The 24,572-nt window shown below is 48.3% G+C and overlaps 1 protein-coding gene across 1 annotated transcript; it reads left to right on the top strand.

Annotated features, from left to right (window-relative positions):
* Nucleotides 1–500: 500 nt before the first annotated feature.
* Nucleotides 501–24,331, top strand: ARHGEF5 (Rho guanine nucleotide exchange factor 5; the record flags this gene model as incomplete). The annotated part of the gene is made up of 15 exons (XM_084629321.1): nt 501–1,473; nt 1,894–4,605; nt 6,987–7,038; nt 7,435–7,499; nt 7,807–8,078; nt 11,723–11,883; nt 13,014–13,166; nt 15,392–15,521; nt 16,254–16,328; nt 19,391–19,480; nt 19,999–20,153; nt 20,927–21,088; nt 21,709–21,779; nt 22,231–22,335; nt 22,701–24,331. The coding sequence occupies 15 exons, from the start codon at nt 501–503 to the stop codon at nt 22,853–22,855; spliced, it is 5,331 nt and encodes a 1,776-aa protein (XP_084485447.1). The 3' UTR covers nt 22,856–24,331.
* Nucleotides 24,332–24,572: the final 241 nt, after the last annotated feature.

Here is a 24,572-nt window from a genome sequence, read left to right as displayed (position 1 = left end):
AAAACCCTGATCCTACACCAGCCAAAAGGGGACATTATGCCACCACTGAGTCTGTAGAGATGAACACTGAGCTGCCTGGCTCTGCAGAAGGAGCACAGGTCTCCATTGCCCAGGATCCTCTGAGGCATCTCTCTGTTGGGGAATCAGCAGAGATGTGTGGCAAATCCTCTAACTCTGTTCCGTTAGGACTGGAACAAGGGGAGCAAGATCTAAGGTACCAGAGAGGACTCTCAGAGGGGGAGAAAGGTCCTGCAGTACAAGAGATATCTTTGGAAGAAGAGAGATGGGATCATTCCTTGAACTCTGAACAGGGAAAATTAGCTCATCCTGAAAGAAATCAGTATTCTCTCTTTCCCAACACAGTCCCCCAGGCGACAGCCACTCATGACAAAAACCCGCAGGTACAGTCTCCAGCCCTTTATATTGAATTTCCTCAGGATCAGAAACAGTCCCTGACATGTCATACTGCTGTCCCCCAGGCGCAGCATAAGGAAACCTCAATGACAGACACTGTTCCCAGCCAGAGGGAACCAGTCACTAAACACTTCCTGGTGTGTAAAGAAGTTTCAGAGGTTCATTGCAAGACTGAGACTTTGCATGATGACATTATTGGGGATTCCTCCTTGCAGGGGTTGGATGTAGCAAATGGGACCATCAGAGAGCTCCGACCACGTACTGAAGCAGTGGCAGGGACCGACGAGGAGCCATCTCCTGGAATGGATGCAGCAGGCAGGATGAATCCCATGCCTTCTGTAGATAATGATGAAAAAGTAGGCGGCTTACAGGGTGGGGGAGAGGATAGAGACTCTTCCTCTTCACATCACTCACCCTATCCCTTATCGGATGACAGCCAAGGAAATTCATGGCTAACAGGAAGAAATGCAGACAGAAAGATGGTTCTGTCATCCCATGAGAGAGGGAACAATGCCTTGGTCACAGACCAGAAAACAGAAGTGGCTGCTAGGCAAAGTCCATCTGGTTCTATAAACCTCCTTCTGGAGGAGGAGAAAGGAGCAGATGATGGAAGAGCAGAAGGCAGCACTGAATCTCCAAGAGTGTGTGTCTTCCACATACCAAATGCTGCAAAAAAACCAGAGCAGGAGGAGTGGCAGCACAAGCAGCTAGAATGGGGGGAGGAGCCAGAAGAGGAGGAGCAGTCGGAACAGAAGCAGCCAGAGCTGGAACAGGAGGAGTCAGAATGGGAGAAGCTAGAGAAGGAAGCAAAACCAGTGCAGGAGGAGCCAGTATGGGACAGGGAAGATCAGAAGGAAAAGAGGTGGGATGAGCTGGAACAAGAGCCAGGGAGGGAAGAGGCGGAGCTCGAGGCTCCACCACCAACACTCAATCCGGCATCACCTTCTCTCTCCAAGCAAAACTGGGACCTCTGTGATGAGGGGAAGAGCATTTCCTCGACTGAGGGAACAGGGCTGGCCTCTCTGCCCCAGGAATCATTCCCCAAAGATCAGCATCCCGGTGAGGATGTACTATCCTGCATAGTACTGAAGGCCTGCATTGGAGGAGCAAGTGTAAGAGCTCAGCCACCTGCTGTGATAATGTCCAAAAGTCAGAACCCAGTGGGTGGGAGTTCCATGATGCACTCCCCCACTTGCCACATCTCTGAGCACTGGGGAGACATGGGAGTTTCTGACCCTTCCAGCTCCATTTCTTTCAATGGCCAAGGTTGTGAAGAAACCTGTCAGGATAACAGAACCAGTAATGGTGAGGATGGCCATAGTGACGGAGATGGAAGGACAGTCCAGAGCTTTCATGATGATGGAGCCATATTTCTATTATGCAGAGAAGTAACCTCATCTGGTGCAGGGAACCCAGACTCTTCCAGGGCTGTGGACCCTTCTTCTGGTGCCAGGAACTTTGGCTCTTTTGGTCCCGCAGATCCTCATCCTGTTGCAGAAAACCCAGCGTTTCCCAGTCATTATGATTTCACTCCAGCCTCGCCATCAGAGCTCAACTCAGCACCATCAGCAGGTAGCCCATCTCAGGAGGATGCTGATGAAAGATCCCATGTGAGCCTTGCAGGATGTACTGACCTGGACAAAGCACCAGTCTCTGTACAGGACACATCCAGCCAGACTTCTTATCTGCAGGAGGCAGCTTCTAGTGAAGGAGCATCAGTGTCCACCAGCCCAGAGGGTGTTCAGACTCCCCATGGGCTGCTTACACCTGAGAAGGGCCTTAATGAAGAGCCTAGTGCCCAACCTTGCATCTCCAAGGCTTTCAGAAGTCCCCCTCTAAGGCAGAGCTTGCCCAAGGACAGAGATGAAGTAGACTCTACCCCTGCAGCTCCAGCTACAATGCACCTGGAGTCATCCCAAGCACCAGACATGGCTCTCGGTCCCCCAAATTACCTGGAGGAAGTCCAGAGGCACCAAAAGCCCCCAACGAGAAGTTTTGTTTTTCAGGGAAAGGAAATGAAAGCAAACATGGTTCACACAGCACAACAAAACCCTTTACTCGATGAGTCACATTTGAGTTTAGAGGTGGAAGTTCCAGGAACAGGAAGTGTCCTTAAGGCTGTACCGCAGCCCCCAGAAGAAGTGGTAGTCTTTGCCTTGGAGCAGCACACGCAGCCTCCTCCTCCTGAGCCTGACTCCAGCTCGCCCCTGGCCCCTGTGCCTGATGCTGACCAGCTCAACCACCCGCCTGTGCCCAACTCACCCCTGGCTCCTGTGCCTGACGCCACCCAGCTCAACCACCCTTCGGCGCCTGCGTCTGACTCACCCCTGGCTCCTGTGCCTGATGCCACCCAGGTCGCCCACAGTCTGGCTCCTGCGCCCAGCTCACCTTTGCCCCCTGTGCCTGATGCCACCCACTTCACCCACCCTCCGGTACCTGCTCCTGGCTCACCCCTGACTCCTGCGCCTGACGCCGACCAGCTCACCCACCCTCCGGCTCCAGCGCCCGGCTCACCCCTGGCTCCTGCGCCTGACGCCGACCAGCTCACCCACCCTCCGGCTCCTGCGCCCAGCTCACCCCTGGCTCCTGCGCCTGACGCCGACCAGCTCACCTATCCTCCGGCTTCTGCGCCCGGCTCACCCCTGGCTCCTGCGCCTGACGCCGACCAGCTCACCTATCCTCCGGCTTCTGCGCCCGGCTCACCCCTGGCTCCTGCGCCTGACGCCGACCAGCTCACCTATCCTCCGGCTCCAGCGCCCGACTCACCCCTGGCTCCTGTGCCTGACGCCGACCAGCTCACCTATCCTCCAGCTCCTGCGCCTGACGCCGACCAGCTCACCTATCCTCCGGCTCCAGCGCCCGACTCACCCCTGGCTCCTGTGCCTGACGCCGACCAGCTCACCTATCCTCCGGCTTCTGCGCCCGGCTCACCCCTGGCTCCTGCGCCTGACGCCGACCAGCTCACCTATCCTCCGGCTCCTGCGCCCGGCTCACCCCTGGCTCCTGCGCCTGACGCCGACCAGCTCACCTATCCTCCGGCTTCTGCGCCCGGCTCACCCCTGGCTCCTGCGCCTGACGCCGACCAGCTCACCTATCCTCTGGCGCCTGCACCTGATGCTGACCAGCTCGCCCACCCTCTGGCGCCTGCACCCAGCTCACCTCTGGCTCCTGCACCTGATGCTGACCAGCTTCTCCAGTCTCGATTCCTTGTGCCTGACTCCAACCAGCTTCCAGACCCTGCACCTGATATTGACCAGCCTCTGCCTCCTGTGTCTAACTCCAACCCACCTCTAAACTGTGTACGAGACTTTAGTCAATTACTGGCCACTGCCCCCAATTCCAGCTGCCCTAGCCAGGCTCCAGCCTTTGTGTCTGATGCTGACAGCCTTGCTCATGCTCTGGTCTCTGCTCCTGCTGTGGAAGATGGAGAAGAGAACCCCCTCCTAATGCAGATGACCCATGGGGGAGTGTCTGGTGCCCAGTGGGATCCGGTCATCTCACTTACACCGGATGTGGTGGACACCAGTGACTCAGGCATCACTTCATTGGCAGAGAGCTCAGATTTTCCCACTTTGGAGAATGAGGCACCTATGGGCCACTCTAACAGCAGCCCTGGAGCAATGGGTCAGCACCTGGCTACAAACTGTGGAAAGTCCACACCTGACTGCACCTCCAGGCCCTCCTTGGGAGGGTGGGGAACATCCACAGACTCTCAGAGTAGAAATTCAGCACAGCCACCCCCACTACTAGCTTTCTCCAACCCACTCCACTTCCTGCAGTTCAGCCCTCCATCGCCACCAACCATCAGAACACTGTACCAACAGGAGGCAGTCTTTGAGGAGCCCCAGTGGGACCAGGCACAGGCAGGCCCCACCAGCGTGGATACGAAGAACACAACAGCCCCTGCAATGATGATAGAGAAAGCAGAGGGCGCTAGGACATGCAAGCAAAGGATGGAAGGGCAGGGAGAACCGCTTCACCTTGCGGCCCAGGTAAAAAAGGAGGTGGCCAGACACGCACCCTTGGAGAAGTCACCAAGTTGGCCAGATAAAAAAGTCGTCAGGGTGGACATGAAGGAGCTGGGACTCAATTCAGGGAGTCAGGAGAACAGGATCAAACACAGAGCAAAAAGCAAAGACTGGCACCGGCAGGGCCTGAGGAAGATGTCAGTACTGCCAGACAACTTACAAGGTGAGACCCCTCTGCTCCTAAGATACCAAATCTCAGCATAAAGCAAAAGATGGAGGAGTAAGGGAGTGAAAATACCTATAGCCAGAGAATAGCTAGAGACCCACTTCCAAAACTATCCACACACAACTTTGCCAAAGCCCCTCTATCCTGCTCTGCAGTCCCCTTGCTATTCCAGTCCTGGTCTCCCCTCATAGCTCTGCTAATGCCCCCTCAGTCCCGCCCTGTGGAAATATACCCTCTTGTCACTAAAATTGAACTGAATTATTGGGGTTTCCAGAGAAAAAGCTATTACATCGAGTGAGGCTGTTTGCCTGCTTTGGACCGCTATCCCCATCACCACTCACCAGTCTGACCAATACTAATAACAGCTACCAACAGCACACCCAGCTCCCATTTCACTAAATTAGTCCCTCCTCAACTACTTGCCCAGCATCTTTTCTCACCCCCTTCCCAGCCTGCTCCTACAGCTTCCCTTCTCTCCTGCCTTGCCTGCCCACTGAACTCCTGGGGGTATGTCTACACAGCATTTTGGAGCAAGCTTCCCGGCGCCAGCCAACAGACTTGTGTTTACCAGGGCTCACACTAGGGCTCTAAAAATAGGTGTATAGATAGCTCTGTGAAGTTGTGGCTTGGGCTGGAGCTCGGGCTCTGAAGCTTAGGGAGATGGGCTCTGAAGCCCACCCTAAGCTGCAAGTTTAAAGCTCTGTCTATGCAGCTATTTTTAGAGCATTAGCAGGAGCTAGCCTATGTCTGCTGACCTGGGCTGGGAGGCTCGCTCCAAAATGCTGTGTAGCTGCACTCCGTCCTTATTCAGAGTTCTAGTCCTTTTCTCAGCCATGCAGTGGCCCCACTGGTATTAACCCTTTCACAGTAAGCCATTAGCCTATGAAGGGTAGAGGCCTCTGCTGCCACCACAAGGCTGTTCCATGTCTGCAGATGAAGTGATAACCAACTTTCAAGCAACAACAAAAAGTGCACACGCTTAACGATTGACAGTGAGATAGCTCTATGGCCAGTGAGATTTTTGGATCTCCTGGCCTGTTTGGTGCCACCTCTTTAGTGACCGACTTGAGAGCTGTTCAGTTTGATTCAGAAACCTTCAGGTCTCATTCTGACCCCATGCTACCCTTGGAGAAATATTTCATAAGTACATAGAATTTCAGATACTGCATCAGAATGCAAATCTGTCAGATCCAGTGTCCTGTCTTTGGTGGAAACCAATGACGAATTCTTTAGACAAAGGCATAAATCCCCCACAATGCACCTAGCCAATATTGTACTTAGTGTGTATGTGGGAGGATGAGATCTCTATGCCCTTTTATAAATACACATATTGAGCTGGGTGAAATTAGTGACACTTTCGGCTTATTTTTGCTTCAACTCCTTTTACATTTTTCCACACTGCATAAGTATTGGCATTTTGGGATACTGGAAGTGTTTTTACATTGAAGCCACTTTGGTTCAAAATATTGCACTTATTTTTATTTCATATTTATACATTTTTGGCCCCGAAGCGGAAGAAGTTAGTGATAACGGTGGTCCGATTCCCCGCCCCCCTGGGCTCTGTTCTCATGTCTGCCACCAGCTGGTTTTAATAATTCTTTGCTAGATATATAGTTCTTTCCTCAGATTTAGTTAGGCCTCTCCCAACACCCTCCATCAAAGGAGGTAAATATTTTCCCCATTCTACAAATGGAACCCTGTTTCAGAAAAAGAGAGAGAGGGACTTCCCAAAGTCACCAGTGACCTAGTGTCAGTATCAGAATCACAATGAACCCAATGACATCTAGTCCCATGCCTAATTCACTAGATCACAGTGCTCCCAACACATGTATAGGGTAATTTTCAGAGGTGTTGAGTACTTACAGCTATGAAGTCAATTGGAGCTTTGGGGTCTGAACATCTCCAAGAATAAGGCTCCGATTTTCAGAAATGACTTCGGGTGACTCAGGTGGTGGATGCCCAACTTGAGGCACTTTAAAGGGGCCCCCATTTCTAGAAAATGCTGAGCGAGCCATCCACACCCTGAAAATCAGGCCCCTTTCAGGCATGTCAGATTGGGCACCAAAGTCATTGTCACTTTTGAAAACCCTGACCTCTTTCCATTTAGTGGCTTGGAAAGATGTGTGTATGAAAAACAAGCATTGTCTAAATGATAGGTATGAAGTGTTAAGTAAGTGCCAAGTATTGTTAAAGACCACGAAGCTGCAAAGCCCAAAAAGCACTGGTCCCAGTCCTAGACTGCTGCCTCTACATAGGGTTTAGGATGTGATATCCGCATTGCATCATGTCCTTACAGTTGGCTACTTGGAATCTCTCTTGCGCGCGTGCACTTGCTGTCTCACTGGAAGAAAATGGGATAACCTCTCTTGTCCTTTCAGAGGAGGGAGCACACAAGGACCAGCCAACCAGCTCAGATACAGTTATACTTCGGTGAGTCTCCCATTGGCTTCTAATCCCTTCCACCTGAGGTACAGCGGCCCAGAACTTTCCAGTAATTCCTTAGGGGCCCAAGAAACAGACAACAGAGCAAAATGTTCTCTGAGATAATGACCCCTGCCTAAGCTTCATCCCAGGCTCCCCATGCAATGGGATTCCCTTCCCCAAGGGGCAAGAGGGGAATTAATGTCCCTTTACTTCTGAATATCCATCATCCTGACAATGGTCCTTTGCAGTAGAAATAAGGAATGCAGACTTTGAACTTGATGGAGAGAGAAGTCCCAGCTGTTCCAGATTAATTACTGAGATCTGGATAAGCTACATCCAGTTCAGCAGGTCTTATTTTCTCCTGTCCTCTTGCTCCCCAAATCTTCTCCTCTCCCTGGACAGGGAGAAGAAATCTGCAGACACACTGGAGAATCTCAAGCGCCGACACTCCAAACTGATCAACTCCTGTAAGTACCTCCCATCTAATTGTTCTAGAAAACCCCAGTCATTATCCCCCCTGCGGAGCGCTGGAAAGAGAGGGATACAGGAAATTAGGTGGGAGTATCAGTGAGAGCCATGTAACCATCAGCATGCAATGTGGTTAGAGATGTGGAGAGCTGTGCTGGTGATCGGTGCATTATAAACACTATAGGCTCTAACATGTCCATTTGTCTTAGACTGATTGTATTGAGACAATAATGGAGTCCTCTCCACACAGGGAGTTCCGCAGTCACTGCTTTCGAATGAATCTGAATTTCTGGCCTCTCTCCACAGCAAGGTTACTCTATCAGGAATACAGCGACGTGGCTCTGAACAAGGCAATCCAGAGCCAGAAGAGAGCGGATTCTTTGGCTGAGGACTTCGAACCGAGTTCTCCGAGCTCTCCAAGCTCCCTGAGGCTACGGAGGAAAGTGCTGTCTCCTCAGGACTCATATCTACAACGTCTCTCGGTCTCGTCCACCGCGTCCCTCTGGCAGGACATCCCCATGATCCGAGGAAGCAGAATGCTGCTGAACATGTCCCGAGATGATCAGAAACTGCAGGAGGTAATGGATGGATGCTGTAGGCAGATGGATGGGGATTGGATGGGTGGGACAGCATAGACTGATGGACAAATCAGAGAGCATGAATGCATGATACAGGAATGCAGATGGGTGAATAGGAAGAGAAATGATCAGCAATGTGTATCCAGGTTAAAGGGAAACTTGCTACCTGTGATTATGAGTGAATTGAATCCAGCATAGTAAGGGAAAGACGTGCAAGGGTAAGGAATGGGGTCATGGAACCCAGCAGTACATGTTATGAAAGCAAATTTGGAGGAATTAAGAAGCCTTGTGGAGAAAGGTACAATAGGAGGAAGCATTAGGGACATAGAATCATAGAATATCAGGGTTGGAAGGGACCTCAGGAGGTCATCTAGTCCAACCCCCTGCTCAAAGCAGGACCAATCCCCAATTAAATCATCCCAGCCAGGGCTTTGTCAAGCCTGACCTTAAAAACTTCTAAGGAAGGAGATTCTACCACCTCCCTAGGTAACGCATTCCAGTGTTTCACCACCCTCCTAGTGAAAAAGTTTTTCCTAATATCTAACCTAAACCTCCCCCACTGCAACTTGAGACCATTACTCCTTGTCCTGTCCTCTTCTACCACTGAGAATAGTCTAGAACCATCCTCTCTGGAACCACCTCTCAGGTAGTTGAAAGCAGCTTCTGAAGTCATGTGAAATTCTGAAATCCCCCCTCATTCTTCTCTTCTGCAGACTAAACAATCCCAGTTCCCTCAGCCTCTCCTCATAAGTCATGTGTTCCAGACCCCTAATCATTTTTGTTGCCCTTCGCTGGACTCTCTCCAATTTATCCACATCCTTCTTGTAGTGTGGGGCCCAAAACTGGACACAGTACACCAGATGAGGCCTCACCAATGTCGAATAGAGGGGAACGATCATGTCCCTCGATCTGCTCGCTATGCCCCTACTTATACATCCCAAAATGCCATTGGCCTTCTTGGCAACAAGGGCACACTGCTGACTCATATCCAGCTTCTCATCCACTGTCACACCTAGGTCCTTTTCTGCAGAACTGCTGCCTAGCTATTCGGTCCCTAGTCTGTAGCTGTGCATTGGGTTCTTCCGTCCTAAGTGCAGGACCCTGCACTTATCCTTATTGAACCTCATCAGATTTCTTTTGGCCCAATCCTCCAATTTGTCTAGGTCCCTCTGTATCCTATCCCTGCCCTCCAGCGTATCTACCACTCCTCCCAGTTTAGTATCATCTGCAAATTTGCTGAGAGTGCAATCCACACCATCCTCCAGATCATTTATGAAGATATTGAACAAAACCGGCCCCAGGACCGACCCCTGGGGCACTCCACTTGACACCGGCTGCCAACTAGACATGGAGCCATTGATCACTACCCGTTGAGCCTGACAATCTAGCCAACTTTCTACCCACCTTATAGTGCATTCATCCAGCCCATACTTCTTTAACTTGCTGACAAGAATACTGTGGGAGACCGTGTCAAAAGCTTTGCTAAAGTCAAGAAACAGTACATCCACTGCTTTCCCTTCATCCACAGAACCAGTAATCTCATCATAGAAGGCGATTAGATTAGTCAGGCATGACCTTCCCTTGGTGAATCCATGCTGGCTGTTCCTGATCACTTTCCTCTCATGCAAGTGCTTCAGGATTGATTCCTTGAGGACCTGCTCCATGATTTTTCCGGGGACTGAGGTGAGGCTGACTGGCCTGTAGTTCCCAGGATCCTCCTTCTTCCCTTTTTTAAAGATTGGCACTACATTAGCCTTTTTCCAGTCATCTGGGACTTCCCCCGTTTGCCATAAGTTTTCAAAGATAATGGCCAATGGCTCTGCAATCACAGCCACCAATTCCTTTAGCACTCTCGGATGCAACTCGTCCGGTCCCATGGACTTGTGCACGTCCAGCTTTTCTAAATAGTCCCTAACCACCTTTTTCTCCACAGAGGGCTGGCCATCTACTCCCCATGTTGTGATGCCCAGCGCAGCAGTCTGGGAGCTGTCCTTGTTCGTGAAGACAGAGGCAAAAAAAGCATTGAGCACATTAGCTTTTTCCACATCCTCTGTCACTAGGTTGCCTCCCTCATTCAGTAAGGGGCCCACACTTTCCTTGGCTTTCTTCTTGTTGCCAACATACCTGAAGAAATCCTTCTTGTTACTCTTGACATCTCTTGCTAGCTGCAGCTCCAGGTGCGATTTGGCCCTCCTGATTTCATTCCTACATGCCCGAGCAATATTTTTATACTCTTCCCTGGTCATATGTCCAACCTTCCACTTCTTGTGAGCTTCTTTTTTATGTTTAAAATCCGCTAGGATTTCACCGTTAAGCCAAGTGGTCGCCTGCCATATTTACTATTCTTTCGACTCATCGGGATGGTTTGTCCCTGTAACCTCAACAGGGATTCCTTGAAATACAGCCAGCTCTCCTGGACTCCTTTCCCCTTCATGTTAGTCCCCCAGGGGATCCTACCCATCCGTTCCCTGAGGGAGTCGAAGTCTGCTTTCCTGAAGTCCAGGGTCCGTATCCTGCTGCTTACCTTTCTTCCCTGTGTCAGGATCCTGAACTCAACCAACTCATGGTCACTGCCTCCCAGATTCCCATCCACTTTTGCTTCCCCCACATAAGCCTGGAAGGGACCTCCTGGGTCTAGTCTCCTGCTACTAAAATAGACCAAGGGTGGAAGAAGCTGGAGGACCCGAAGAAACTACATTAATCACGGCCCAGACTAGAATTCCTCTGAAAAAGAATGCAAGGATCAAAAGTTGGCCATTGTGTGTAAAAGAGACTATGAGGGAACTGGAGGACACTGGGCAGGCAGATTCAGAGAAATGGGATGGGAAGGACAAGGGGAATCAAGAGGAATTGAAGGGAAAGCAGTGGGACAAGAGGATCCAGGGAAGGAGGAGAAAATGAGGACTTGGGGGAAATTTGAGGACCCTGATGGAGGAATAAGAGGTAGAACTGTGGAGATCAGACAACTCATGAGAAAGGGCAATCTGGGGGTGTGCTAAATAAAGAAAAGTCCAGGAAGGATGAATCTCTGGAGAAAGAATAGGACACAGGGGTGTTGTGATTATTTCTGTTTAAAAAAAAAGCAAAAAATAGACACTACAATTTCAAGTCAAAGTTGATGAATAGCTTCAAATTGCACCACAGAAAGAATAGATATGGGGTTCTCAAACTGAGGGTTGTGACCTCTCAGAGGGGTCATGAGATTATTGCATGGAGGGTTGCCAGCTGTCAGCCTCCACCACCAACCCCCATTTCACCTCCAGCATTTATAATAGTGTTAAATATATATAAAAAAAGTGTTTTTAAATTTATGGGGGGGGGGGTCACACTCAGAGGTTTGCTGTGTGAAAGGAGTCACCAATACAGAAGTCTAAAAACCACTGGAATAGACTGATGTCCCATCTATCTCTGCCAGCCTGCCTAGCCCCAGGCCTCCCACCATCATTAAAGCACCATCTCTTTATACTGCCTGGTTAGAGAGAGCTTGGCTTTTTTCCCCATTAGGAATCAGCAACTACACACTACCTACACTGGAAGCCAGGAAAGTTACTGACCTTTGCCCCGTCATTGTCCTTCAGTGCCACCTCGTTTACATCCCTCACAGACATGTCCGCTATGCTGACACTGTGTCCCTTCCTCTACAGGCCAAGTTTGAGTTGATCATGTCAGAGGCCTCATACTTGCGCAGTTTAAATGTGGCAGTGGATCACTTCCAGCGCTCATCAGAACTCCAGGCACTCCTCAGCAATCAGGAGCGCCAGTGGCTTTTCTCCCGTCTGCAGGAAGTGCGTGATGTCAGTGCCAGGTGAGTCCTGGTCCTTCACTTCAGAGACCACCAGCATCTGTGAAGTGCAGATACAGCCCAATGATGGAAAACAAAGATCAAACCTGTCAATAGCCCTCTCACCCCTACTCCACATATCCATTCAATCCTGGGACACACATCCCTTCCTCAGAAGGACATCTACCCTACCCTGGAACGAACCTCTTTCCTTCTTTGGGTGAGAGAGTGAGTCAGGTAGTCGTGTTCATTCAGTGTGGTGCATTTAGAAATTGTGGTGCAAAGACTCTAAAACGCCACCAACCAGACTACAGGCCCCACCAAACCTGGCCTGAACCAAAGGAGAATTACCAGGAAGGAGACTTCAGCCCAAATCTAGCACCACGCAGACATAACACGTCATCCACCTGACCCAATTTAAGAAAACTAGAGCCAGCATCTGGCAGATCCCAACCTGGCTAAATCCAGCACCAGCCGTAAGGCTGAACCAGAACCAGTGCCACCACACGCCAGACATTTTGGTTGATGTACATTCTGTATCTCAGAACCTTTATTTCTCTCCTGTAAGGCTTGACTGATTGCATGTCCTTTGGTTCTCTGCCACTTTTTCCATTTCCACTACAGGGCTAGGTTGTTTTTGTTTTGTTTTTGTCTCAGATCCTTATGAATGTGCCTTAAGCAGCAGTAAACAGGACTTCACAGTAGCTGAAATCCCTTTTGACTTAATGAAGATGTATTTGGGTATTCCTCAGCTCTCTTTCACACTGAAAACCAAACCACCACCACCACCCAGACCTCTGCTGTCCCCCAAAAGTGGAGAGGAACCTTGTGATTAGTGTGTGGGCCTTACACATAGCACAGCAAGCGAAGGAGACTGGTGACTGACAGAGACAAAAGGACCTTTTCACTTTGCTTGTACTCTCCCAGTCTGTCTGTATCCATCTGCTGTCTCTTGTCTTATAGTCAGAGTTTTAGCTCCTTGAGGTAGGCACCATCTTTTTGTTCTGTGTTTGTACAACACTGAGCACCGTGGGGTCCTGACCTATGACTGTGGTTCCTAGGTGCTATGGTAATGTAAATAATAAGTAACACTAACTACAGCACATTAGTAACAGTGTTTCTCTCCTTTCATGGCGACATATGGGGCATTACAGTTTCCTCTTCGACCTGGAGGAAAAGTTTGAGGAGAACATGTTCACCTTCAACGTGTGTGATGTGGCTCTGAGACATGCTCCTGAATTCCGCAAGGTGTATCTGCCCTACGTGACAAATCAGACCTACCAGGACCAGATTTTCCAGAGGCTCCTGTAAGAACTCTGCTTTGTTCCCACCGCACCCCCTGTTGTCCTTGCTGCACCTCATAAGTGCCCTTTATTAGCCAGGATAGAGCTGAGCGGTTGCAGGCTGTCCCCAGGTAGTCATGCCCCGTCCACAAGTGTGGGTGTATAAGAGCAGTCGGAGGCTTCCTTCAGTGTTACAGAAACCATCCATTGGGAGGGGAGGGCAGGGCTGGGAAGTGCCAGGCTCCTCTGGTTTAACAGCCATGGGAAGGGAAAGACTAATCAGCATCTGATTCTACCAAGTATCAGAACCCCTTGTTGGAGAAGGCAGAAACAAGTAATTGCAGGTTCATGCCACCCCATCCTACTGGAGGATTCAGTTCAACATGGCTGTGGAGGGTAGAGTGGAGCAGCTCATGCCTCCAGTGCCACAACATCCCCTGCAGGAGAGAACAAATCAGAGCTGTAGGTCACTTGGATACTGACCCTTTATGGGGAGGGACCCCAATGTGGAACGAGGATGCCTCAGTAACAACTCTCCCCCTGCTATTTCCATACAAGAACCCAGTCCTCATGGAAACTGCACACACACTGCCTCCCTTCTTCTCCTGGAGAAGGGCCACCCCTTGTACTCCCTCTCACTGCCACCTAATACTGAGGGAGGCTGCCTTGGTACTGATCCCTCCCTTCCGCCCACCAGGAAAGGCTCAATTCCAAACGGAGAGGGCCTCCAGGATGCTACCTGTGCTCTAGGAAAAGGAGGGAGGAAGATCACACAGGCATTGCCTCTGCGTCTAGGGAAGGGCCCTAACCCATTGAGGGGGGAATTGGAATGTAGCTATTCCCCCTATAGGGAGGCATCTCCCTGTTCCAAAGGGCTCTGTCTCACCAGGGAACAGCTTCTCTTGCCCACTGGAAAAGGGAGTGAACAAGGAAGTGGCAAAGTTTGCAGATGATACAAAATTATTCAAGATAGTTAAGTCCAAAGCTGACTGGGAAGAGTTACCCAGGGAGCTCACCAAACTGGGTGACTGGGCAACAAAATGTCACATGAGGTTCAACATTGACAAGTGCAAAGTAATTCACAATGGAAAATATTATCCCAGCTACACATATCTAATGATGGGTTCTAAATTAGCTGTTACCACTCAAGATCGATCTTTGAGTCACCATGGATAGCTCTCTGAAAACTTCAGCTCAGTGTGCAGCAGCAGTCAAAAAGCTAACAATGTTAGGAACTATTAAGAAAGGAATAGAAAACAAGACAATCTCATCATGCCACTATATAAATCTATGGTACACCCACACCTTCAATACTGAGTTCAGTTCTGGTTACCCCATCTCAAAAAGGATAGAGTGGATGTGAAAAAGGTTCAGAAAAGGGCAACAAAGATCATCAAGGGTATGGAACAGCTTCCATACTAGGAGAGACTAAAAAGATTAGGGCCGATCAGCTTAGAAAAGAGAAGCATAAGGGGGATACAATACAAGTCTGTAAAATGAATGGTGTGGGAAAAGTGAACAGAGAAGTGTTATTTACCCTTTCCCACAATATAACAACTAGGGATCAGCTGATGAAATTAATGGTCAACAAATTTAATACAAACAAGAGGAAGTACTTTTCCACACCACACACAGTTAACCTATGCAACTCATTGCCATGGCATATTGTGAGGGCCAAAAGAATAACTGGGTTAAAAAAAAGAATTAGAAAAGTTCATGGAGGATAGGTCCATCAATGGGTATTAGCCAAGATGGTCAGGGATGTAACTCCATGCTTGGGGCAACTTAAACCTCTGACCACCAGAAGCCAGGAGGGGAAGGCGGGGTGGATCATTCCAGCTGGCCTACTCTGTACACACACCCTACAGCTCTTGTATTGGCCACTGTCAGAGACAGGATACCGGGCCTGTTGGACCACTGGTCTGACCCAGCATGGCCATTCATCTGAGGAAGGAAATAGGTCGCTGTGATGCCACCTCAATACTACTTTCTCACTGCCACCCTGCTGAGAGACCCAGTTCCCAAAGGGCCAGCCTGCACACTACCTCTTCCCCAGCAGAAGGGTTCAACCCCATTGAGAGAGAGAGATTGTTTCTCTTGCAGGGAAAGAGCCAGTTCCAAGGTAATGAGGGCTCTGCTGCTTGGTTGAATCAGACTGTGATCCTGCCCCTCCACTCGTGGAAGGCACCACCACTTTGTTATTCCGTACAACGCCTAGATTTCTCTCTCTCTCTCTCTCTCTCTGGCAGGACTGAGAATGCAAGGTTCCAGCAAGTCCTGGAGAGACTGGAAAGTGCCACTGTGTGTCAGCGCCTCTCCCTCAAATCCTTCCTCATTCTCCCCTTCCAACGCATCACCCGACTCAAACTCCTCCTCCAGGTACCAGCGCTGTGGCCACAGGACCCGCAGTCCCCAGCACGTACTCTTAACGCCTCCCTCACTGCACGCTCAGACACAGGTCACTGCACAGGAATCCTGTCCGAGGCTAGACAGGGAAAGAAAGAGGAGCTGAGGGGAACAGGAGAGAAGTTTGCCTGTTCAGTGGCCTGCAGAGTGTGGTTGTGATAATCTTTGGTAGTTTCTCTGACACCAACGCTGGCTAGATTATAAATGCTTAGATGCTACCCTTCTAGAGTTTAGGAGTTTTTAATGCACAGCCAAAGCTTTAAAAATACCTTGACCTGCACTTGGAAGCAAACAGGAGCCAATGTAGTATACAGAGTCCTAATATAGTGTGCTTAATGTGCCCTACTGTTGCACAAATAGAAAGAAGTATTGAACAAATAAGAACCATGTTGTTATTCCTCAGCTGTTTTGTGCCATGACTAGCGTTCATTTCTCCCTACAGAACTTATTGCATGTGATATTTGAGTCTAGTAGTACACTTGCAAAGATAGGAGATGCACGCAGATTCCTGTGCTTGCTGGTTATCCTGATCCTCTCACGCTCCCCTCCTGTCTTGGCCCTCTGCCCATTTCTCCCTTGCTATTGCTCATCCTGTTGTTTCCCTACACCTGGCTCCCCCATATCTACATGCCCCCATGCTCTTTTGTCCTTGGGGTCCATTTTCTCAGCCTCCGTTCTGAGACACTTTTTGCGGTTGTTCTGCAGAATATACTGAAGAGAACCCCGCCCGAGTCAGATGAAGAAGTGCAGGCCACACAGGCTTATGATGCACTGGAGAAGGTAAGGAGCACCAGACCATTCTCCACTAGCAGTGTGATTGCCAAGCTGCCAGTGCTGCTTTCGACAGTGAACCAAACAGCTGCAGGGACTCCCACAGCACGGGACTCCCTTCAGGGACAGACTGAAATGCTCACATGATCTTACTGCTCATGTGCTAATGCCACATGCTCTTGAAGTGTAAGCAGGGAGCCAAGGGCAAGAGCAGGGGCTGATGGGCACTGATAATGTCACACTACTTTCTTTAGTTTTCACTCTAGGCATTCTCTCCCATGTGCTGATTGGCTGTTCATTCCCTTCGTCTTTCATTTACCTCAATGTGTTTAAACAGAAGTCTCCATCACAGTTCAGGGCAACTGCACCTGTATTTCCCCCGTGTGGCTCCAGCCAGGGCATCCTGTCTCAGGCTTCCAGCTCCCCAGCCATCAGCTCTCTCAGGTAGAGACCTGCGGCTCTCTCCCTCCTGACCACTTTTTGCCAGCACTGAGTTCTGCAAGTCAGAGTGCCTCAGCAGGCCTGCTTTGCTTTCTCTTCAGAGGCTATAAGCAGCCTAATTGCCTACAGTTACAAGCTACCACACAGCCCTTTCTAAACAAGCACATTTCTTAAGGTGAAAACATTACAGAGAAAACATTAAAAACACTAAAGGAACATACCCGCATGGTAAAAAGCTTACCAGAGATTCCCACCCCCACCCAACTCCAACTGGGGCTGATCAGTCTTTCGAACCCCACCAAGGGGTTTTCCTGTGGTTACAAGTTAATAATAGCTGTTAAATTAATGGGGGAGCTTGTTCTGAACGATAAATCCTTCCTTTCTGCAGCTTGGAGCTGTGATCTTCCTATTCCAAGAATAGGTAATCAGCAGACAATGGGTTTCTCCTCACGGCAGAAGGTTGGGTCCAGTGTTGGAAATTTGCATTCACCTCCTCCCAAGTATTTCCTAGAAAACCCACTCCATTTTGTTTGTCCCAAAGGTTCCTTCTTGTCTGGCATAACGTTTAAAACTTTGAAGCTTATGACACTTCTCAGGGTTTATGGGGGTCACATCTCCCCCCTAGAAAAGTTACATACAATTCTACAATAATCCATAAACTTTGCATCTTTAATGCAACGAACTCCAAAGCTGCATCATTCAATAAGGTTTTTCAAGGATATTGCAGGAAACTACCATATCTATCCCCGCGCACCCATATCATGACACTAACATACCACTTACACAATCATCAATCCGTATGCTGTATCCCTTTCCCCTACCTTTTGTCTATTTAGACTGGAGCTCTCAGGGGCAGGACTGTCTACTATTTTGTGTTGGTACCGTGCCTGGCACAATGGGGTTCCATTCTTGGTTAGTCACGATGCACTACGGTAATACATATGATAAATAGGGCAATCATTTGAGTTCCTTGAGGAATCATGATGTCACACCCTTCATGGCAGGTATGCTCCACCCCTGCAACCACTCAGATCAGTTTTTTACATGGTGTGCACTCCCGCCTATGCAATCCCACCCTTGCTCAAGTCTCATGGAATTGAGTCTCCCACAGCACAGCAGCTAGAACATAGGAATTTGGGACCATTGGGTGTGGGGAAGAATGTCACACACTGAATCCTGCACTTTGCAGCAAAGTGGGTCCTAGATTGTACTTGAGCTAGTCCTGCCCGTTGGAGTGTTGCTCCTTTCTTCTGTAAATCCACGTTGCCATGCACTATTAGCAGCTGCTGGGTTTCAACCACCTTAGACAGCCCTATATTTAAGGCTAAAGAGCATCCTCCTCATGTGGGGATAGTGAACAGATTTAGTGGAGCAGGAGGTGGGTCAGGCCCACGCAAAGGTGAGGTCTGTGGTTAAATATTATCTAATAACCCCCAGCTTCCTGAATGCTTGAGATACTGCCTGTTAGTAAAAAAAAAAAAAAAAAAAAAAAAAAAGTACTTGTGGCACCTTAGAGACTAACCAATTTATTTGAGCATAAGCTTTCGTGAGCTACAGCTCACTGCATCAGATGAAGTGAGCGGTAGCTCACAAAAGCTTATGCTCAAATAAATTGGTTAGTCTCTAAGGTGCCACAAGTCCTCCTGCTCTTTTTGCGGATACAGACTAACACGGCTGCTACTCTGAAACCTGCCTGTAGTAAGTATTGCTCCCAAATGACCAGTGACTTGACCCAGTTCCCAACAGGAAACAGTATTTTGACGCATCTACTGCTTCCCAGATATCCTGGTATTATTGTAGCACCTAGGAGCCCTTTGTGCCAGGTGCTGTACAAACACAGGGCAAATAGATAGACTAAGCTATTTGGGGTTGGAACTAAGCATAAGACAGGAGACAACAGATGGGAGCACAAGGAAACAATCGTGGTCAGCATGATAGGCTGTGATCTTAATATACCAGCAGCCTAACCATTGTGGATTTTCTTGTAGGAAATACCAGCAAAGGCGGAATTTGAAGGTGGATAATGAGTTACTTTTGCAAATGTTTACAGGAGCGCCACCAAAATGTTTACAGGAGTGCCTAAAGGTGTTTGTTCGAAAATTTCACAAGTGGACAATGGAGGCTGACAGCCAATCGGAGGAAGGAGTTGACCCTTTGATACTGAATGATAGGTAGTATCATGATGCTAGCTAGGGTGGGGAGAGGCTGTGAAAGGCTTTTAATGTAGAAGACAAGTAGCTTCGGTTGGATGTGATACAGAAGGGAGAGCCAGTACAGCGAGGCAAAGTGAGGAGTGTCATGGTCAAAGCAACAGGCTAGGAGAGTGTTCTTTGCAGCAACATTCTTAATGGCTCTGAGCAAGACAAGGCTGGATTTGTCAAAACCAGACACAAGGAGGTTGCAGTAATCGAGAAATGATGACAGCACTCCTCACTCAGAGCAAAGCTCAAAATCAGGGACTAAACCTCCACAGTGAATAAAACTAACCATTTGGCCAAGAAAACACAGCATCCTCTCTTTGGAAAATAAGGTTCTGGGAGAAAGAACCCTGAGGGTTGTGCCATCTATATCTACTCTATCCACTCCCAGTGGGCAACTCCCAACAACCTTTTCCTCCTTCCTCTCTGCAGCTCATAAAGGACTGCAACGAAAATGTCCAGCGCATGAAGAGTACTGAGGAGTTGATCTACCTAAGCCAAAAGATTGATTTTGAGTGCAAGGTGAGAACCTGCCCCACTCCCGATTTCTACTTCAGCCCTTCTTACTACCCTGACCCAACACCACTAACCCATCACTGCACACTTAATCCGTCGTCTCCCACCGCACCATGTATTTTCCAATACGTGAGGAGCACTGGTGAATTAGTACAGAGCACACAGAAAATAGAGTTGCAGTACAAGGTGAGACGCTCCCCCTGGGTTGTTCAGTAACCTGACCCACTCTTGTACATCAGCCCAGCACCTCACTCCTGTACAAGAAGGGGAGCGAGAGCTGGTTCTGGTGTCATCCCTGGCATAATGCAGGGGAGTAAACAAGAGCTGAATCTACCCAATTCATCTACCTCATCCTGGAGTTGGAAGAAGAGGACTCAGGTCACAACTTGCCCACCTACAACAGGGGAGATGAGAGCAATCTCAAACCTTGTCTTTACCTGGAACCCTGTTTGAAGGCATAACTCTAGCCCTAATGCACCAACTTCCATGGGTATCTAATCATGGCATTCTTCCCTGTCTCACAGATATTCCCACTGGTCTCACAGTCAAGGCGGCTGGTGAAGTGTGGTGAGCTGATGGCGTTGGACAACAACACTCTGAGCCCCAAGTGGAAACTCAACACCCGCCCCATCTATCTGCACCTCTTCAATGACCGCCTGCTCCTGTCCAGGCCCAGGGAGTGAGTGTCCCAGACTGCACCTCTCACTGACCTCTAATCTTGGGTCCAGAAAGGGGTGGGGATGTTGGTGAAGCAGTGTCCCTTCCCCCATCAGATTCCAGCCAGCAGATGGCAACCTTTGTCAGCTAGACTGCTCAGTTTAGCAGTTTCACATCTCATGAACAGCCTGCAAGCTTCGTCATGCAGCACCTTCACTTCCAAACTCTTAATTACAGCATTCTTATGTAGTTCTACATACCTTCCTCCCCTTTGCACCCCCCCCACCCACCCCACACACCTTTATGCTTCACAGCATAACTTAATTCAGTCTAGTTTTGTTCAAGGCTAACTCATTTCTCCCCCAATCTGTTTTAGCTTAAGGACTGTATGGATGACCAGAGAACCAGTGGGAATATGGCATGACAAGAACCTGAAATCTGAGTAGTTGAGGAAGGGATTCTTTAGTCCAGACTCTCTCTTTTAAGTTGTAAAATATTTAACCAGCTTCTAACGAACACTTGTGAGAAAAACGGCCTGTGATAGATTCAAACAATCCTGCCCCTTCCATTGGGGGCTAAGAAAAATCCTGTTCCAATTCTCTGGTCTTCCAAGAAGACCTCTAGCAAAAGCAGAGAAGATGAGACTTTATAGGTTTAAGGTGGAACCCCCCCCCCTTTAAGCCTTCTTGACCTATCAAAGCAGCAAGAAAGGGCCCAAACCCCAATGTTTTATCCTGTGTACATCACTTTTAAAGCTAACACACAGTTTCTCTAATTCCCCCTCTTTCCCTTTAGGGGTGGGCGCTTTGTCGTGTTTGATCATGCTGCATTTTCAGATGTACGTGGGGAGAAGTGTGAGGTGAAGCTGCACGGGACAAACAAAAATGTTTTCCGCCTTTTTCTCCTTAAGAACAACCAGGGGAAAAGAGTGGAATTCCTCTTTCGCACAGAGACACAGTAAGAACCAGAGATTGTTCCCACTGAATCCTAATGCCAATTATACATATGGTTGCAGCTGCCAAAACCCTGTAACCCTCTCAGCTGCCTAAATGCCCACCATCCCCTGCTGCTTCTGAGACCCAGAGGACACTCTCTTACAAGGAAGTTGCAAGCCTCCCACCACGCTTTCCAATTATCCCAATGCGCGGTCATATTGACCCCTTAATCCCATCCACTGAGCCATCTTTCTCCATACTGTCCTGTACCCTTGTCCTGTTCCATACCCTCTTCTCAATTACCCCATTGAACAACTACCCAGGCAGATATCTCAAGTTCCTAACACCATGTCTGGGATATCAAAAATTGGGATATCAAAAATTGGGATACCAAATTGTTTACCATTTACCAAAATGTGGGAAATCATTTTTTCAACCCCTTTCTCTTCCCTCCTTCATTTAGCCTCAGATTCTCACTAATCCTTCACTTCCCCTATTTAGCTTCCTCTTTCACTTCCCCAAGAGGTGGTGGCAGGCACTTCTTTTCTCCAGTCCACCCCTACACAAACACCCTCCTCACCCCCCATTCTCCTGGCTGCTCCATTCTTGTCTCACCAGCATCTGTATTTTGGTGTTTTCCAGCAGTGAGAAGCTGCGGTGGATCTCCGCTCTGGTGCCACCACGAGGAGAACCAGATCTCTTAGAAAGCCCTGGTGAGACTGCTCAGGCGCTACAGGGCTGGGTGGGAAGTCTTGCTTAATGGGCAGAGTGGTGTCCCAGTGAGGAGGAAGATACAAGGGTAACACGGATGCAGGAGTGAATCTGAAGAGGAGCATTCACTCTCCCCTTTACTTATTTTACAAATGTCAAACTTGACTCTTACTTTTCTTCCCCTCATCTCCAGATGATGCCCCTCAGTCTCTACCTCCCCCATCCCCTCCACAGCCTCAGACACTCATCACAGGTGTCACCCCTGACATGGGCGCTCTTCCACCTCCCCACTTTTCAGATGCTGGGCCTCACCCTAAATGGGTCTCCCTCACCCCTCAGGTGTTGTGCCCAACCCTCACGTTCTTCCTCCCTTGGGAAGAATGCGTTACCCAACACTTGCAATCCCTCTCACTCCTCCAGCCTGCTCACGCTCTCCACCCCTCTCTCTCTCAGACTCACCTCAAGTTCAGTGCATACGGACGTACAAAGCTCGGGAGAATGACGAGCTGGCTCTGGAGAAAGCAGATATCATCATGGTCATGCAGAACAGCAATGACGGTGAGTGGAACAAGACGTGATCTTCTTGGAGAAGGGGGGTGAGAACTAAGTTGTATTAGGATGTCTCTTTGATTTCAGGGCCATTAGGCTATATAAAGGATGGAGAGAGAGGCTCTCTTCTCAGAAAGTATCTTGCCCCTGCCTATGGGACTGGAAGAAGATTCTCCCTTGCCTACCTATTATCTGGGGGTCTCAATTAGACCATTAAACAAATAGACCATGTGGCTTGAAGACAGCAAGGGGATCTCTTTTTGGCTGGTGTGTTGCTCTAGCTTGCTCAGTTGGGATGGGGCTTTTTTGAGGTGGGAAAGGGAAATCTCAGTCAGTTTGTCTCATGTTCTCTGTGTCTGCCTCCACCCCTGCAGGTTGGATGGAAGGAGTGAAACTCTCAGATGGAGAGAGAGGCTGGTTTCCCTCAGAGCATGTGGAAATGATCTCCAGCAAACATGCACGCCAGATGAACCTGAAGGAGGAACAGCGTGTGAAGAATGCCAAACAGCAGGTCTTCTGTAAGAAATAGGACTTTCCACTTCCTGTTGCACCCTGTACAGTCTTTCTGGTATGGAGAAACCTGACTTAAGAAACCCTCTCTACACCACATTCTGGAAGAACCAACTCTTCCGAAATAAAAAATGAGCACTTAGTACTGTCAGACAAAGTGCTGCTACTAAAGAAAGCAGGAATTCAGCCAGGAGTAAATATATTCACTTCTACTGCCTCTGTAGTCCTGGTGAGACCAAGGAAGAAAAGAAGCTGCATATATTGCTTGCTTTGTAGTAGTAGGGAGGGAACATATGAGAGCAGAGGACTGGGACTCAGGACTCTTGGAAATCTATGCCTGATTTTGCCACTGACAAGATGTGTGACCTTGGGCAAGTCACTTCAGAACTCTGCCTCAGTTTCCCCATCTGTAAAACGGGAATAATACCTACCTCACGGGATGTTGTGAGGCTAAATTCATTCATATTTGTAAAGCGCTTTGAGTTCCTGAGAAGAAGGGCACTATAGACGTGTAAAGAACTCTGTGGTTAAGGTCAAGGAGAACTTTTCATTTCAACCTCTTCTGAGGGTTCTTTAAGTGGTTTTAATTTCCACATATTTTCCATTTAAGATAATATATAATGGGCCAAATTTTCTGTTGATGTAAGTGGTTACAATTCCATTGACTTCAAAGAAGTTCTGCACTTTTATACCAGCTGAGTTTAAACCAGAGTCTCAGCAAAAGATAAGTTTTAGACAGTATGAGAAAAATCCATTTGAGTTAGGTGAGCATGGGGAAAGAAATTTTTCCCTCTAAAATGTTTTTCAGACCTTTTGGCAAATTTTTTTTTAAAACGATTAGTGATTTTTGGGCACTCAACCTGAGATACCTTGAAGGAGCCTGATTTTCAGGAAGTTCTGGTCACCTGCCTTTGGAAAACAGTGTCCCATAATCTCTAGTAACGTTTGAAACTCTTGACCAAGGTTTTGTTTTACATGTTGGCATATGCTCTGTAATTAAATTTAGTTGTTCTTGAACGGCAGGAAAGTGGAACTGCACGGCGTATGCCTAATCTATTATAGCAGATGTGATGCAACATTTTGCACAATTATAAAACATAAAGGAAATCTATAAACCATAGATATTTTTAAGCAAAACATGTAACTGCAGTTTGTTGTGGTTCCATTTCTGTGCAGTCATCGGGTTTTAAGTGAAGCTTATGTGCAGAATCTGTCCACTGTAGAACATTGCTTCAACTTTAAAATATTTTTCCTTCCGTATTAAACAAAGGAGGGTTTTTGCATGTAATTATGCTAAGACAACATCAAGGATGAGAATTTAAACACACGAAAGTACGAAAGCAACACCTGTAGCCTTCTTGCTTTGAATGTATTTGAAGAATTATTGACCTTTGTATCTCTGGATCTTTGTAATATCCTTTTGATTTCCCATTTATATTGTATGTGGTATAGTTTGTTCCAGCCTATTTATGCCAGTCATTTGAGCTGGATTTTTTTTTTTGGGGACCTAATAAACTTATGCACTTCTCCAGTTAGGGTATACAAATTTACCTGTTCTGTTTCAGTTAGTCTATCTTTTCATAGGAACACAAGCTCTGTGCCTGTAACAACTGCCAACATTTGAACACTCCCCTCACCCCCAAAAACTAAAACTATTTTTTTTCATATACGACTACCCTCCCACACCATTAGCTTTTTTATTCTGCATTGACATCTTTCGTCACTTCCACAGCATC

Source organism: Lepidochelys olivacea (assembly GCF_965140295.1).
Source record: "Lepidochelys olivacea isolate rLepOli2 genome assembly, chromosome: 1".
Lineage (NCBI taxonomy): Eukaryota > Metazoa > Chordata > Testudines > Cheloniidae > Lepidochelys > Lepidochelys olivacea.
Note: the sequence above shows the minus strand (reverse complement) of the source record. Positions and strands in the feature narration are given on the sequence as shown.